General features: G+C 38.0%; 1 protein-coding gene across 1 annotated transcript in view; it reads right to left on the bottom strand.

The window, feature by feature from the left end:
• SCML4 (Scm polycomb group protein like 4) overlaps window positions 1-16606 on the bottom strand; it is a 1377708-nt gene that overhangs the window by 407502 nt on the left and 953600 nt on the right. The window contains exon 4 of the mRNA XM_044065424.1: window positions 8853-8982. Within this exon, the coding sequence (XP_043921359.1) occupies window positions 8853-8982 (130 nt within the window). The remainder of the gene's footprint in view (window positions 1-8852; window positions 8983-16606) is intronic.

The following is a 16606-nucleotide window of genomic DNA, read 5'->3' as shown; positions in this document are numbered from 1 at the left end:
AATGGAATAGACTTCTCATACATGTTAAGCAGAGCACCTCGCTGACTCTCTTCAAGTGAAATCTTGACGTGTGGATGGGAAATAGAAAATTCATCCTGGGGATAACTCCAGTGGCTCTACTCGACAGAAGCAATGGGAAATAGAAGTTATGTCCTTACCATAACGTTCCATGTGGAGTGTTCGCTACCACCCAGGAGGGCACCAAATGCCTTCAGCAGAACTGACTCATCCTCAGAAGGGGAAAGGGACTGCCAGTCACCTCTCTGTTCAGGATCAAAAAATGTCTGAAAAAGGACATCTCTTGAAGGTGACAGGGGAGACTCTCTGACTCATCTATCTAAGTCGGTATCAGATGGATTCCATTCCTGTGGAGAATCCAAGTGTCTTACTGTGCACAGTCTCTTCTAGGGGACTTCCTGCGTGGGACCATCCGGAAAAGCCTCGAGGAAGAGGGCGCAGGGGGGGTGGCTGGCACTTTGGTGCCTGGCATGGATGTGGCCCGTGGGTGCAGATGAAGACGGCAGGCCCTTTATGGGGAGGAGAAACTGCCGCTGGTTGTGATGTAGTTTGTCTCCTTCCTCATCAGGTCTCTCATCAGGGTCCCGGGCTCCCGGGTCTCCCGTCGAAGGTTCTCCCGGGATGGGAAAATGGGAACGGGCCCGACCGCGGGCACGAAGGCATCACCCCGAGGGCGGATCGAAATAAGTTTAGAGACTAAGGTCGGGTGGCACAATGTCAGGGTAATCCTATGGCTAGGCTTGTAAAGGTCCCAAGGCCATCAGCCTAGTACACACCTATGAACCTATAATGTTTGCACAATCTCCAGTGCAACAGTCTTGCCACATTATTATGCCTTTCAGTGTAAAGTCCTTCTGCCATTAACATGTCACAACCAGGAACTAGGTGTGCAACTGTTTCCAATTCGGTTTTACAAAACCTACATTTGTCTGTTTCTCCCACATGTTCAATGGACATTATAAACCAGCATGTACATAGCCCACTATCTTGGGCCACCAGTATTAACCTTTCATCTCTTGGTTTGAATTCACCTCTCCTTAACCATTCCTGCATTCTTTCCTGATCAACATGAGGTTCTTCCAGAAGTTTCCTATACTTGCAACTATACTTATGCATTTTCCACATTTCTTGCCTTTTCATCTGGTCCTTCACCTTATATTCTTTCTTTTGTTTTTTGGTACATTCAGTTGCTGCCTGATTTTTATCTACTTCTGGTTTGATTTCCATTCCTGCTTGATGCCGATATGCTTCTGCTAGTTTAAGTAGAGAAGTCATCTTAGATTTACTCTCCTCATGTTTCAAAACTTTTAAAATGTTTGGGTCTTGTGAGGTCAGCAGATATGTGTGGAGTCTCACAATTGCAGATATATACATGCAATCAATTTCAAGGAGGCCCATCCCTCCTTTGGAACGGGGAATATATAATCTTGGTATGCACTGATTTTTATAGATCATTTGGTGAGCATGAAGCATCCTTCCTGTTTTAATATCCAATCTATCCAACACAATCAATCACTCCAAAACTATAAGTTAGGACAGGAAGATCAAACTGGTTTATAGCTTGGATTTTGTTCCTAGATGTCAATGCTGTTTTCAGGATTAATTTAAGTCTTCTAAAGTATTTCCTAATATATTTGTTCATGTTTTATTGCTGATCCTTCATCAGTTCCCAAGTGTTTATACACTCCCACTTGCTCAAGTTCTTTTATATCACATTCTTGTCCCAAACAGATGTTTTCCTGCTTTAATGGTTGCTTTTGCACATTTATCAAGACCAAATGACATTATTATATCATCTGAAAAAGTTTTGACAACTTGCACTTGTGCTTTCAGTTCTTCATCTGATGAGCTATACAGTTTCAAATCATCGACAAAGAGAAGATGAAAAGTCTTTACACTTTTTTGTTTTCTAGGAGCCAAATTATAGCCGTGGCTTAAAGCCAAGACAGAATAGCAACGGTGGCAGAGAGTCACCCTGGAATATCCCCCTTTGAATTTTTATCCCTGGGATAATAATCTGTCCGTTATCATGGCTTAATTGCAAAGTGGAATGCCACTGTTTCATGGTCACTGTAATGCATCCGATCAGTGTAGGGTGTATCTTATACATTTTTAAGCACTTTTTTATCCATGAATGTGGGATACTATCAAATGCTTTTTTGTAGTCAATTCATGCCATACTTAGATTCTTCCCCTTTTTACAGTTCTCCACTATGACTTAATTTAACAACAAATGATCCTTTGTTCTATATGACTTTCTCTTATTGCCCTTTTGTTCTACTGCCATAATTGAATTTTCTTCTAAATGACTATAAACTCTATCGGCGGAAGGCAAGTTATTTGTCTATAATTTTTGGGATAGCTTGCAGGTTCACTCTTAAGTAGGAGCATTGTTTTCCTGTTGTTAGCCAGGTTGGTGTCCGTTCAGGGTGCACATATAAATAGTTCTTACTCATGGCTAAATCTTCATGCAAAGATGTTAGTACCTTTAACCAAAAGCTAGGTACTGTATCTGGGCCTGGGGTTTCCAGATAGAGGCTTTTCTTAACTTTGTTTCAATCTCTCTGGCTGTTACTTTATCCCATTTCATATCCTGTACATTTAAACTTCTTGCTCTTTCTTTTACTTCTTTTATTCATTTAGCATCGTTGTTATGTTCCACAGGATCTTTATAGATACTTCTCCAAAATGCATCTATTTCTTCTGCAGTGGCCCAACTTGTTAACACTGAGTTTAAGGGGCCATCACTGAAAAGAGTCCTGGATTTAATTCCCTTGAGGCATACATTTTGATTTCTGCTTCCATTCTATTCGTGTACAACAGCCCCCTCATATGAGTTTCCCTAACTCCTTCGGTATGACTCCTGCAATAATTCACCTTTTAATGTTGAGTTTAAGTGGATATCACTGAACAGGGTAATAGGTTAAAATTCTGTCAGGATGGCTATTTTTATTACATTTGCACTGTTGTACAAGTACACTGATAATACAAAAATGTGATGATGCCAGGAGTGGTGTAGGTTGGTTGATTAAAGTATCCTACCCCCCCCCCCCCATCCTGTATGAGTTTTGCATTGTCTGTGTTCAGGTATTTCAGATGGATATCTGTGTGCATGTGTCATATTCCCTTCTCCATTGTGTTCTGCATCTCTATGTTCACCAGCTCTTATTGTTGTTTTATGTTGCTCTACTACCAACACTATAGTCAACCCTGCTTTGATCTATAAGACATTTTTCTGTATATCGTTTGCCTTGAGTCACAACAATAACTCAGCATCTTAGTACTATCATCTGTGTGTGTGATTTTGCCATGCTTACACTAGATGCTTGTGCATGGTAAAACCTTACAACAGCTGCAAGTACTTTACTCTGGATGCATGTTGGTCTAACCCGATCTTTCTGCGAGTCCTTCTATGGCTGCAATGAGGTGCTGGTTGTTGTGTACACTGGCCTGGCCACATACACTCATAATAAGCTTCAGGTCTCATTGTGCACACACAGTAAACAGTGTTGACTTGGTCTCAGTCATGAAAATATCATTTCTGAATCCCCAGGACCAATTAAAAACTTTGGCTTATTGTCTTTCTTTTTTTCCTAAATTAACACCTTCACTATTGTAAAGATAACAACTAAAATGTACATCAGCTCTCCACTCTTTCATAATCTTTCTTTCTACTAACATATGCACCATATTCTATTATATACAAGCAGAAGGAAAACAAGCCTGTCTGTTAACTAATTAAAATGATGCTTAAGTAAATAGCTATATAAGTATGTAAATATGTAATTTATCATTTCCGTTACTACTTCTACAGCTTATATTTTTGTAATGTATATTCTGTCCATTTTTAATATGTCCCATCATCTCTGCATGACCTATTTTAATTCTTGGGGTGATTTTCCCTGAAGGCCTTTGCTGAAAAGAGGATCTTTGAGCTTAGTCGGACTATCCCAGTTAACACATGGATTAAATGAAGGAATAAAGAGAGCACAGCACAAATGTTTTTTTCTGCAAACTTTAAGCAACAAATATGTTACTCAGTTTACTGCTATATCAGTAACTAACACACTTATTGTAAACAACATTTCCATTTTATAATCAAGAAATAAGATGCAATACAAGGTCAGTAAAGTGGCTTTACCTGGGGGGATGGAGGTTGTTAAAGCAACAGTCATCCTAGCTGAAATATCCATTATAACTGCAGTGATGGGAGGTATACCAAACATTTGGAAAAGTGCTTTAAAATGCACCACAAAGCATTTAAAACACCATGGCTTCTGGGAACTAACCAGCCCACATCAGAAGGGCAGTGATGGGAGATATATCAAAAGTTTGGAAAAGTCCTCTAACATGTACCACAAAGTAACTAAAACCACAAGGCTTCTGGCTTCTGGGATACAGCAGCCCACAGATCCATTGCATAATTTAAATACTACTTCTAGAAAGGGACTAATTTCCAGCAAAATCCATCAGCTTATTCAGTTTTCCTCTCTTTCTTATTAGTACTCAGGGCTGGCTCCAGCATAGGCAGGGGTAGCATAAACATAAAAAAAAAAAAAAAAAAGAAATGAAACCACCCACATCTCTCAATCTCACTTACATTGTTCACACCTGGCTGCTCTCATCTGGTGTGGTTTGTGGTTTCTCTTCTCTTCCCTTTCATTGGCCCATATGCAAGCCAATGAAAGAGACCAACTGGAGCAATGTATGTCTTTCATCTTTTCCCGGTTAGGGGTCGCCACAGCGGAACTCCAGTCTGCTAAATGATTGGCAGTGGATTTTTACGGTGCCGAGGTGCCAGCCCAACGCCCAACCTTCAAAGAAGGCACCCCCATTCACGCACACACCTACCTGCATGTCTTTAAATGTCACTCTACCATGGGGAGGACATGCAGACTCCACACAGAAGGTGCTCCAGCCGAGAATCGAACCGGAGAACCTCTTGCTATGAGGCGACAAAGCTAACCACTGCATCTACTGGAGCAATAAAGAGTGATATTTATAAATAGCCTGCAGCAAAAAACATAAAAACAGGAATATGTGTGTGTGTGTGTGTGTGTGTGTGTGTGTGTGTGTGTGTGTGTGTGTGTGTGTGTGTGTGTGTTTTTCTTGAAGTGAGGATTTGCATTTTTAACAGAGACTGAAGACAAAGGACCCCGGATTTGCCTGAATCAGGATTACCACAGTTGGGGAAGGACTATACTGCTTCTACTTGATGGATGGCATCAGAATTACCAAGGACCCAAAGGCTCAGAATGACAATGGGATTAAGAAGAACCCAAAAACACAGAATGATATCAGTAATACCAAGAACCCAGAGATCCAGGATTTGCCCATATAAGGATTTGGGGTCAAAGACCCAGAACTTACTCACATTAGGATTACCATGATTCAGGAAGAATTCTATTGCTTTTGTTTGACAGACAGTATTGGGATTATGAAGGATCATAACATCCAGGGAGACATCAGGATTACCAAGGACCTAAAGATCTAGGATGATATCTGAATTAATAAGGAACCAAAAACCGAGGATTTGCCCCTAAAAGAACCAGGACCAAAGCACTTTCAGGTAAATTAAAAAAGATTACAGTCAGTAATGGCAATCACTAGAGTGTCAGTAATGCCAATCATTAGAGTTTCATAGCACTTGTTCTGAAAATGTACATGAAATTTAACAGCAACCCAGGAGCATTGTCTGGTTAAGTGACTTGCTCAAAGTCATACTGCAGGCAAATGGAGGCAGATAGAAGCAAATCCTACAATTTGTTTATAGAAAGGAGCTCATCAACTGCTTACAGCATTAATCATCTACACTAACTGCCAGACCATCATTGTCTTACAAATTACTGAGGATTGCAGTTAATCAATAATGCCAGTCATTAAAATTTCATAATTGTTGTTCAGAAAATGTGCATGAATGCAAAAACCTTTGTTCTGCTAATTTTGTATGGGAATTTGAGTACTGTGCCTCTTATCACTCTCCGATTTGGCAGAACATATATGTTTTTGTCTCATAGTTATGCCCTGTCCCTCATTAACTGGTCTGGAAGATAGCACTTAGGATAAAAGCTCTGGGCTGCTTTCTGTGCCCAGGTTATAGGGTTTGATTATTTCCACCCTCATTTGCCTACTGCATGACTCTGACCAAGTCACTTAACCAGACAATCTTTCTAGGTCACTCCTGAAAAAGGACAATTTATCCAGTGAGCTTACCCAGTTAAAACAATACTTTATCTGGTAAATCTCTGAGGATTACAGTTAGTTAGTAATGCCAGTCATTATAATTTCATACTTCTCATTGCTCAGAACATGCATGTAAAGTTTTTATGTGAACTAGAGTTGCCTGGCATGTAAGGATCTAAGCTGTTAATAAACTGCCCCCTATAGTCAAAAATATAGGGTTTGAATCCTTCCACCTTTGTTTGCTTATTGTGAAACTTTCAGCAAGTCACTCAGACAGTGCTTCTGGTTTGTCTCTAAAAAAAAAGAGTCTTTTGCCCAGTAGGTTTATCTGGTTAAGAAATACATAAAGAAAACAATGTTTAATAGTTGTCCATTTGTGGGCCTTTGTCCCCTCCCCCTTTGGTTTTGACTTTGTCCAGAATTTTTGAGTAAATAGGTAAGTAAGTTGAAAGGTATTTTGGTCTGTTCCTTGGAAAATGTGTGGGTTTCTAGCAAATTATTGTGGAATGCAGTTACTAAATAATGACAGGTATCTGAGTTTCAGACTTTGTATTCATCAGAAAATGCCTGCAAATGCAAAGCTTGCTATTCTAGCAACTTTCTAAGTATATTAAAGAAGCATTTAAAATCTATTCCTGACTTTGGGTCTTTGTCACCGATTCTTGAGCTATGAAGTTGGGTGAGCACGGGGGTGTAATAGGTTGCACCATATGGTTCTCACAACAGCAAGCTGAAATGCATTTCTCAGTCATTTATGAATGTGTTCATTCATTTGAATGCCAGCAAACATCTAAGTGTACACAGTTATTCAAGAGAATGCAATTCAAGGTCACATCTGTGTGCATGCATGCATGTGCATGTGTGTAAATACTTGGTTGTTACATCCCAAATTAGTTATGGTGTAAAGAAATGAATCAGTTGTAGTAAACCGGGGCATCATCATATGAGTCATGTTCTTTGGGTACGACCTTTGGTTTCCTCATTTTGCTAACTGTTGCCAGTGTTTTTACTCTTTGGCTGTTAATAAACTGGACAGGGTGAAGTTGACAAGTTTAAAGTTAATGCTTTAACTATGAATGCATTTTTAATTTAGATTGTTTTTTACAGCATATCTGTGAAATGCACTGTTTTGGGCTACAACAGTTTGTATTTACTGTATGGTACGTAGTACAAATGAATAAGGCTATAAACTGTTAATCAGCTGCTTCCTGTTGTGAAGGAGTTGAATCCACTGGCTTTTATTTGTTCAATGTGCAACTCTAAACAAGTTCATAAGAGAGTGCTCCTGGGATGCCCCCAAAACAGGACACTTGCATCTAGTGGGCTGTCCCAAGCTATTACCAAATGCATTAACATTTCTCTTTTGAACTCCTGCACCTTTTACATGGCTACTACATAACTATGAATATCAGCACATCTCTAGTAGTTTACTGAGCTGCCAAATTAATTTTCAGTGAACGAGAGTTTCAAGAGAACTTTACTTTGCTTATGCTAAGCCTGTTTTCAAAGCAAGAGGTTTTTGTTTATCAAATGGCTGTCAGTAATTTTGCTGTAAAACTTTTAAATTCAATCTGAATGTTTGTGATCATTACAAAACGTAGAGAAGAAAATGGTATGCACACTGACAGGCTTGAACAGTGCTTTATGGTAACTGGGGAGAGATAGACAAGTAATGAGATATTGGTATGGCTGAGTGTGAGTGGGGGGGGCTAGTCCATTACCCTATATAAGGCCCTATGTAATCATAATTTGTCTATTGCTGCTACTAGCTTCTGTCAATATATGTTAATTTTGTGGTTCATGGAAAATTCTGCAGATACCCATGACCAATACCATTAACATACCGACACATAATTATCTGGACAGCTCTTGACAGGAATATTAAATCAGTTCTGTTCTGCGAGATCCAGTGTACAGGACATGCAGCTAATATGTCATGGATGAGAGCACTTAGCTTAGTCTTGTATTTCACAGACCAGTCTTGGAATGACTGTAGAGCTTGCATACCTGTACCACTAATACATATATCTTTTAAGTTTTAGGAATTATCTGATGAGAAGTTGACACAATTCTAGACAGCTACAACAAAAATCAAATTTCACCATGCTTTAGCTTTTTGTACACATTAAAAATTATATTTATCTTTTCCATTATTTATTTCCAAGGTAATATACATTAAAATAACTGTTCCTAATGGCTTCCAATGTATCTATTGCCATTCCCCCAACCTGATGTTATAATGCAGTGTCAAAAGTCAGCACACAGAGCCACTATATTGCAATCCACCAATGACATGTCTTGGAAGACAGAATTTGTTTATTTCAAAAATAAAACACTTACTTTAATAATAAATACATTTTGTAAAAGCAATAAATCTCTTTAGAGTGAACTGAATAAAGAATTTACTTGCTTCTCCATTTGGGCTTCATCCTCAAGGAATAAACCATGCCATTATGAATAAACACTGCATTCCTTAAAACTGTTTAATTAATAATGGTAGCAACATTCTACAGAATATATATGGAATACAGTCTGAGCTGTGCCTGATAATTTTCAGATTCTTTTAGTGAGATGCTAGCAGTTCTGTAAAATCTGATTCAGCTTTTCCATCTGCAAGCATTATCCTTATGTCCTTCCAGCTGATTACTCACCAGTGAGAGCTTGTGGAAGAGTGGAGTTAGGAATGGTGGCTGCATCCTGAGGAATGGAGCTCATGTCTGGCTCAGGCGTGCTTCTTGGAGGAGAGATTGCTAATGGACTCATCAAGGCTCGGGGCTTCAACTGTAAGAAATAATCTCTTATTAGTCTTTAATGAAATTAACTTAATATTCTTAATTTTAATATCAGGTTTTATCACTGCTTAAGTGATTGTATTACACATTTACATGACCTCAACACTGAGGCTTCAGTCTTATCTTGCTAGCTGTGCAATAAAGCATTTTCTGGATAACTGGATAATTATCTGCTTACCAGTTTTCTATATTACAAGTGCTGTTCAAGGCAGAAAAAAACAATGCTTTTTTATCTAACACATACTTTTTCAACATTCTGTTAATAGTTAATATTAATGTCAGCAGAAATAAACTACATAAAATGATGATACATGATTTTAAATGTGAATCAAACATTTATTATATATTTTTATTTTTTTCAGCAACAGCAAAATACAAAATATATTACAAACAGACTAATTTTGCAGCTCTCTAGTTTCATGATTTACAAAAGACTTGCTGCTGATTATTTTGGATTTACAACATAAGCCCTGGCATTGCATTACTAGAATACAATGCCCTGTTCATTCAGCTCATTCGCTTTTGACTTTCCATGTGATGTTTTTTAACTGACCCCAAAAAGTTCACTGGTGAATGCAAAAGATTCATGTTGAGTAAACCCTGCTTGTACTTCTGAGCTTGCCTTCACTGATGCTATATATGTTTTTCCTGTTTTAATGTTGATCTAAATAAATGCTTTGAAATGACCATAGCCTTATATATAAATGAGTTATGTTATTTTGTTTCTTTTCCTTAATTGATTAAGCATGCCTTCTATATGTTAAAGGACCAGTGTGAGTTTTGACTAATTTTTTTTTTTTTTTGGTCAGGTTGTAGTTCTGACCATTGACTGCCATGCGTCACTCCCACTGCACCGACTCTCAATCATGGTACTAACCCTTGGTTTTGGGGCCACTAGCAGAGAGGGAAAGGAAATGGGAAAGTGGAATCACACTAGTAAAATACCTCATGAGGACCACTAGTGAAGGGGAATATGAGAGCAGCACACTTAGCGCAGATCGGTGCCCTAACTGTAGTGTTATCCCTGCTTGCAGTCTGGCTTTTACTCAGCTCTACTCCCTTCTCCATCAGGTCAATGATAGCAGTGACTACTGGGGAGACAATGAGGAGTGCCTGAGAGTGAGTGTTCCTGGTCCTGATGCTCCAGAGTAGTCAAGTTTCTCTGTTCATCTTCCTCCCTCTCTCAGTATCCTCTCTCAAGCTCCGGCCACTGCTAGAACTTACTGGAGGGATATCTGGCACAATTCCACCCACCCAAGATACACACACATATTCTCCCTCTCTTGCTGTGAAGAACCTGAATTGCTAACTGAACTTGGGTCACATGGGCCGTACTCAGGGCTTTATCCCCCCCATATCTCTGACAAAATGTTTAACTACTTTTTTGACTCTCAGTTAAAACACAATTCATCACCAGAGGGAAGAAGTGTGTCAGTATGCATCAGTACATGATCCTGCTAGTGGCAAAATGTTGAGAACTGAAAAATATGTGGCATTAGGAAAAGTAATCAACAGTCAATTTACTAGAGCAGGTTGCATTTCTAGCTCTAGTGCCTTCCCTCCCCGACTCCTCCTGTGCATCCATCCTCTGTCTCTAGGGGTAACAGCATGCCTGCATTTCTTAATGGATGGCAGCACCTTAAAGAAACAGTTTTGGCAACCCCAACACACCTATCAACTGCCCTAGATTTTGTAGAACATCCATGATTTTGCCTCATATTTTTCCATATGCCTTGTAAAACTTTTGATTTTCTGGTAAATCACTGAGGGTTACAATCAGTCTATAATGCTAAACAGAGTTCTGTCCTTTTCATCATTCAGAAAATGAATGTTGATACAAAATCAATTGTTCCATTAACCCTTCAAGTGAATTAGTTTAATAATTAAGACTGTTCCTAATTTTGGTAATTTCTCCCCCATTGTTTTGGTTTTGTACCCGATTCTTGAGCAAAGAAGTTGACATCTATGAACCCTACAATAATATCAACTGCCACCCTTGTGTTGTGCCAGAAATTTGATTAGGTCTAATTTATATTCTATTAATCTGCAGAAAAGTATTTTGTTAAGTACTGTAGGAGTAAAAGGAAATCTAGCAAGCTGATGCAATGTACGTCTAAGATAAAAGACATAATATAAAACTGTAGAAAGCACTGAAAGGTGCTGATACCAGTAATAAGTTTTACAAAATTCTTACAATACAGTGAAGTACTGTGAGGTGCCTTACAACATTGTGGAAACATATCTGTAAATGGCCCTTTTTAAAAAGTAGTGTTAGGTTTTGTGACATGACAACACAGGCAACTGCATACAACATGACCTACCTGCATACTGCTGCACTTCTCTTTACCGGAATGCTCTACTACATGCAAAAGCATGCCTATAGAACAACACATTAGCACTGTTTTACATCAGTAATGTAATATGCAAAGAAAAAAAGAAAGAACGAAAGAAATAACTGTGACCTCATATCAAGTGCACATACCTTCCCCATACACAATTGTAAAGTCACTGATTCAGTTTGAAAGTCTATTAAAAATGATAAAATACATACATTAAAGGGGCCCCATGGCAGAAAGGGATTAAGCCCTTACAGAATCCCAAACAACTCATATTTGACTAGTGACATAGGCAATGGAGAGGCCACAGAGGTAGGATGGGAGTGAATGGATGACTTTGGATCACTTATACTTTGCCTGGTGTCAGGAGGTTGCCCATGCATCAAAGTATGCATGCGTCTCTCGAAGGCAGCAACTGTGGAGCTTCCAAGGCAGCTGCAGGAGCTGAAAGAAGTTATGGCACACTCCGTAGTGGCAGTATGACACTGCACCAGCAGCCTTGATCTCACTCGTCCTGGATGTGGGTCAAGTTGAGCCCAGGGAAGGTAGTGAACAAGGAGGGGAACTGGTGGCAGCTGATGATCAGCTGTGGTGAGGGAAAAGTAAAATGAATACTCATTAACAGGGGAAACTGTTTTAATTATAGAACTAGCAAAATTTGCTTTTCTTCAAAGAACTGCTTCAGTGATGCAATAAGCAGATACAAACAATGCTTGGTTCAGTCTGAAATAACTACACAGTTCCAACTGAAGTAAAGGCATACTAATTATACGTTTATACTTTCTAAAAAAATATGGGAGCTACACTGTTTCTACTACTGAAAGTTTTTTTGTAAAGACCGTCAGAGGTGAAAAATAGATTTCTTTAGGCATTCAGATTCATAGTGGTCCTGTTTCGAATGGAACCTGGATTATATGGAGCAGTATCTGGCCAAGCAGTTGTATTCCAGTTTGAAGGAATCATCAAAAGAGTGACTGGCAATGGAACCAATCAGAACAAGTTTAGAAATAATATTACAATACGCAGTGCTTCCAGAATTGTAAATGTAAAAATGAAGCACGGAGGTTCTTTTTTTCCATAATGACATCCATCCTATCTAGGGGTTTGTTTTATTTAAGCATCTCTAAAAGTAAGTGAGAGCTTTTTGTGTGTACTCTCCTTGACTCTAGAGCTGAAAATTGTGTTTCACTTGCCCTGATATTGTTTCATCTTCACTTTGGTTACTACAACAGTTAGGCATTAACTAGGGAACTAAGGAGGCCTAGCTTGCTACTTACCTGCTTTAACTGCAAGAGATTGTGAGCATGAGTTGTCTCACGTCCATGTGAAATACAAAGATATTAAGATATGCCTAATCTCTTAATGTGATGTGCACAACAGGAGCAACAGGAAGGCCAGTGGTAACTTCACTACTAATACTTTGTATGTGAGTACATACTCAATACAAAGATTTGCAGTTTTAGAAGGCTCATTGCTGCCCTGTTTCTTAATCACATAATAAGGGTGCTGCATTTATTCTATGGGTGGATTACTATTGATTATATAAAGGGTTATGATTGGGTCTCCCATTATAAAAATATTATTATGAAGTGTATGCCAAGAAATTCATCCCAAGAGCTCGGCATCCATGTCAGAAACATATACTAATTGGTTAGGATTGGTCAGTCCCAATCATAACTCTCTGTATTGCATGCAATTTTATCTATCCATATACTACCAGTTGCAAAAAAAACAGTGAAGTGTTTTGCAGGCTTTGAAACCCAGTAAGCACTTAGCGAGTGCAGATGCACAGATAGCATGTAACTATAATTGGATGAACAATTCTGGGAGAGTTTTTAAATAGTGCTTGAATTAAGTTACTTACAAACTATAATTCAATAATGTCTTATATAGACAGAAACAGGGTACTGCCATGGGGGCTGCATTTGCCTCCATGTATGCTAATCTTAATAAGGGACTCTTTGAAGTGGAATATATTTATAATAACCCATTCTTTAGACAATATGTTACTAAGTACTTCCGCTATATAGATGATTTGATTTTTATTGCACATGGGGGCTTGGAATTAGTGGAAGAATTTGTTCAATCTTTAAATAATAATAGGTTCCATCTTCAATTTGATGGATTTCAGATGGGTAGAAGTATATCTTTTTTGGATGTAGAATTGAATATTAAAGATGGGGTGAGCTTACAGACTAAGGTACATAGAAAATTTGAGCAAGGTACCAATTATGTATATAGGGATAGTTGCCATCCTGCACATACCTTAGAAGCTCTTCCTTATGGTGAAATGCTTAGAATACTTAGGTTATGCAATAATATGGAAGACTTACATAAAGAAATGAAAATAACAGTGGAAATGTTTAGAAAAAGAGGATATGAAAAAGTTTTGATGGAACATAGTTGGAAAAAATTATGCTCTTTTATTAATGGTAATAACATTAAATATTTTTCAAATACAGTTTTATGTAGGGACATTGGTAATAAATCTTTAGAGACTATATATTTTGTCTCTACTTATGGATGGTATAGTTCCAGAATTTCGGAAATAGTGAGATATTTTTGGAACTATTTATGTTCTTTGAAAAATGTAACCTTATGGCTGAAAAGCAAGCTAGCTTTCTCATATAAAAGAGGTAGAAATATACAGAATTTTATTGTTAAAGGTAAATTTAGTATTCCAGAGGTGAAGATGGATTTAAATATATCCAGTGTTGGAACTTTGGGTTGTAACAGATGTAAAGCATGTAAGTTTATAGTGCATAAATTTGATTTTATTAATAAGATTCCATTTAATACTAGTAGTATTTTTACATGTAGCACAGAAGCAGTGATATATGCGTTTAAATGTCCATGTGATTTATACTATATTGGACAAACGAAAAGAGCTTTTAAAATTCGATTGTTAGAGCATATTAGGGACATAAAAAATAAGAAACAGGAGAGCTCTATTGCAACTCACTTTGAACATTTTCATAATAGTGATGGTGGGGGGCTAAAAGGTACAGTTCTGGAAAAAAATAAAACTTCAAAGTTTAATGAAAATGTTTTAAATAATAGATTGCTGACTAAAGAGTCTTTATTTATTCTTAAATTTAATACATTGTATCCATGTGGTCTCAATGAAGAGCTTAATTGGAAATACTTGATTTGAATTTTTTAATTGAATAATTGTTTGTATAGAGTATAAGAGGCAAGTCTTTTTGAATGTATTTTACTCCTTGAAGGCTTTGGGATAGAGCCGAGACGTCAGAGTTTTATTGCATACAATAAATCTGTGGAATACGCTGGATGGTTGCTTTTTTGTTTGTTCCAGTTCTTCTGTGGTTTTTGTACTTACAAACTATTGTCTGTAAAGTTCTGAAGACAGAATATGGTGCAGGATATTTAAGGGCAATTCAGAGTGAATGAACATCCCTTGGATGACACTTGACCATAACAGCACTTAGGTGGGTGTGTAACAATTGTTTTATACCGCTGAAATCACTGTTATGGTCAGCTTTGTGCTGCAGAAATGCATTACAGGATTATCTTTTTTTATGATTTTGGAGTATAATCTTGTTGTTCTGTGCACTATATTATTACTGAGACATTGTGTGTGTGTGTCTTTCGGCTTTTCCCGGTTAGGGGTCGCCACAGCGGAACTCCGGTCCGCTAATGATTGGCAGTAGAGTTTTACATGCTGGCTTGCCGGGCCTAACGCACAACCTTCAACGCAGGAACGCCCATTCACGCATGTCGTCACACAGTAGACGCTTTAAGTGAGAATCGAACGGGCAACGTCTAACTGTGAGGCGACAACGCTACCGCAGCATAAACACAAAAATTAAATACAAATGACTTTAAAAATTTTACCTTTGAGTACTTGTTAAAAAGCAAAATTCACATTAAATGTTGCAGTTATGAACTTTATTTTAAAATACATAGTGGAGAAAGAGCTGATTTATCTTGCATTTTGAAAAGTAAGACAGACGGGAACTAGTCTGGATGTACTTATGCTTTAAAACACTTTTAGCATTTGTTAAAGAAATGGATGCAAAACTATACTCAAAATGCAATATAACTGTGTGCGGATGTTACAGTAGGTAAACTAGTTACAACTCATGATAATTCAGGTATGCATACTCTTCTCTATCATTCAAGAATTCATGAACAGAAACTATACAACCCTGATAGGGGAAATACATCTCAGATTCAGCTATTTGTGCACAGAAAAGCCAAGTGCAGTGGAAAACTGGGATATACTGAACAAAGTAATAAAAAGGAAGAGAAAAGTAATTTAAGTGTTTCAAAGCAAATGTTTACAAAGAAACATGTGCAAAAATTTTACAGTGCAAAAGAGTACACTACTAACTAGGAAATAACATGCTGCCACAGTAATATTGTAAAAAGGAAGACAATAAGAAGGATCATAACGTCAGGGAAGAACAACTTGAAAGTGATAAGGATGACTGTATGCAAGATACAAGTAGCAAACATTTATTCAATGATACACTGGCCACCAATTTATATTTGTATCTAACAAAAGTTTAATCAAAACGGTACCTTCTCCAGGAGACCGGACTGAGTAATTAGTCTGTTAACTGAGTAATCATGGTTTTCTAGCATTAAACTTATACTCAGTCCCAAAAAAACAAAACTACTTCTCTTCAGTCCTGGTAGAGCTCCTGCACTAAATAATAATTTCACCATAAACTCCAAGGATAACACCTCAATCACCCCAACAACTGACACAAAACTTCTAGGAGTAGTAATTGATAACAATCTAAAGTTTGACATACACATAGCCCAGACAATCAAAAAAGTGAACAAAAAGCTTGGTCTCCTGAATCGGAACAAGCAATTCATGACCAATTATACCAAAGCCACTGTTGCTAGAACACACCTATTATCCACCCTACTGTATACCTCCCCTATCCTGACTAATCTTCACCAAGGCAAACTAAACAGAATGGCATCTTGCTATAACAAGATTTCCAAGTTTGCTACAGGTACCTCTAGTAGATCCCATCACTGCCTTTCCCTAAAACACCTCAGCTGGCTTGAGCTGCCCCAACTACTCCTTACTACTCAACTCTCCAAGCTCACAGACTGTACTACCTCTCTGACAAAACTCCAGCTCTACAGGATCTAATACAGCCCTACACCACCACCCGAACCTTAAGGTCAACAGACCAAAATCTCATAAAAGTCATCAAACATAAGAATGAAGCAGGTAAAACTCTTTTTGATTGTACTATAGCAAAAATCTGGAACTCATTCCCAAATCATTTAACT

Source organism: Protopterus annectens, chromosome 1.part0, assembly GCF_019279795.1.
Source record: "Protopterus annectens isolate FY-2018-M chromosome 1.part0, PAN1.0, whole genome shotgun sequence".
Lineage (NCBI taxonomy): Eukaryota > Metazoa > Chordata > Ceratodontiformes > Protopteridae > Protopterus > Protopterus annectens.
The sequence above is the reverse complement of the archived record's forward strand: the minus strand, read 5'-3'. Positions and strand labels throughout refer to the sequence as shown.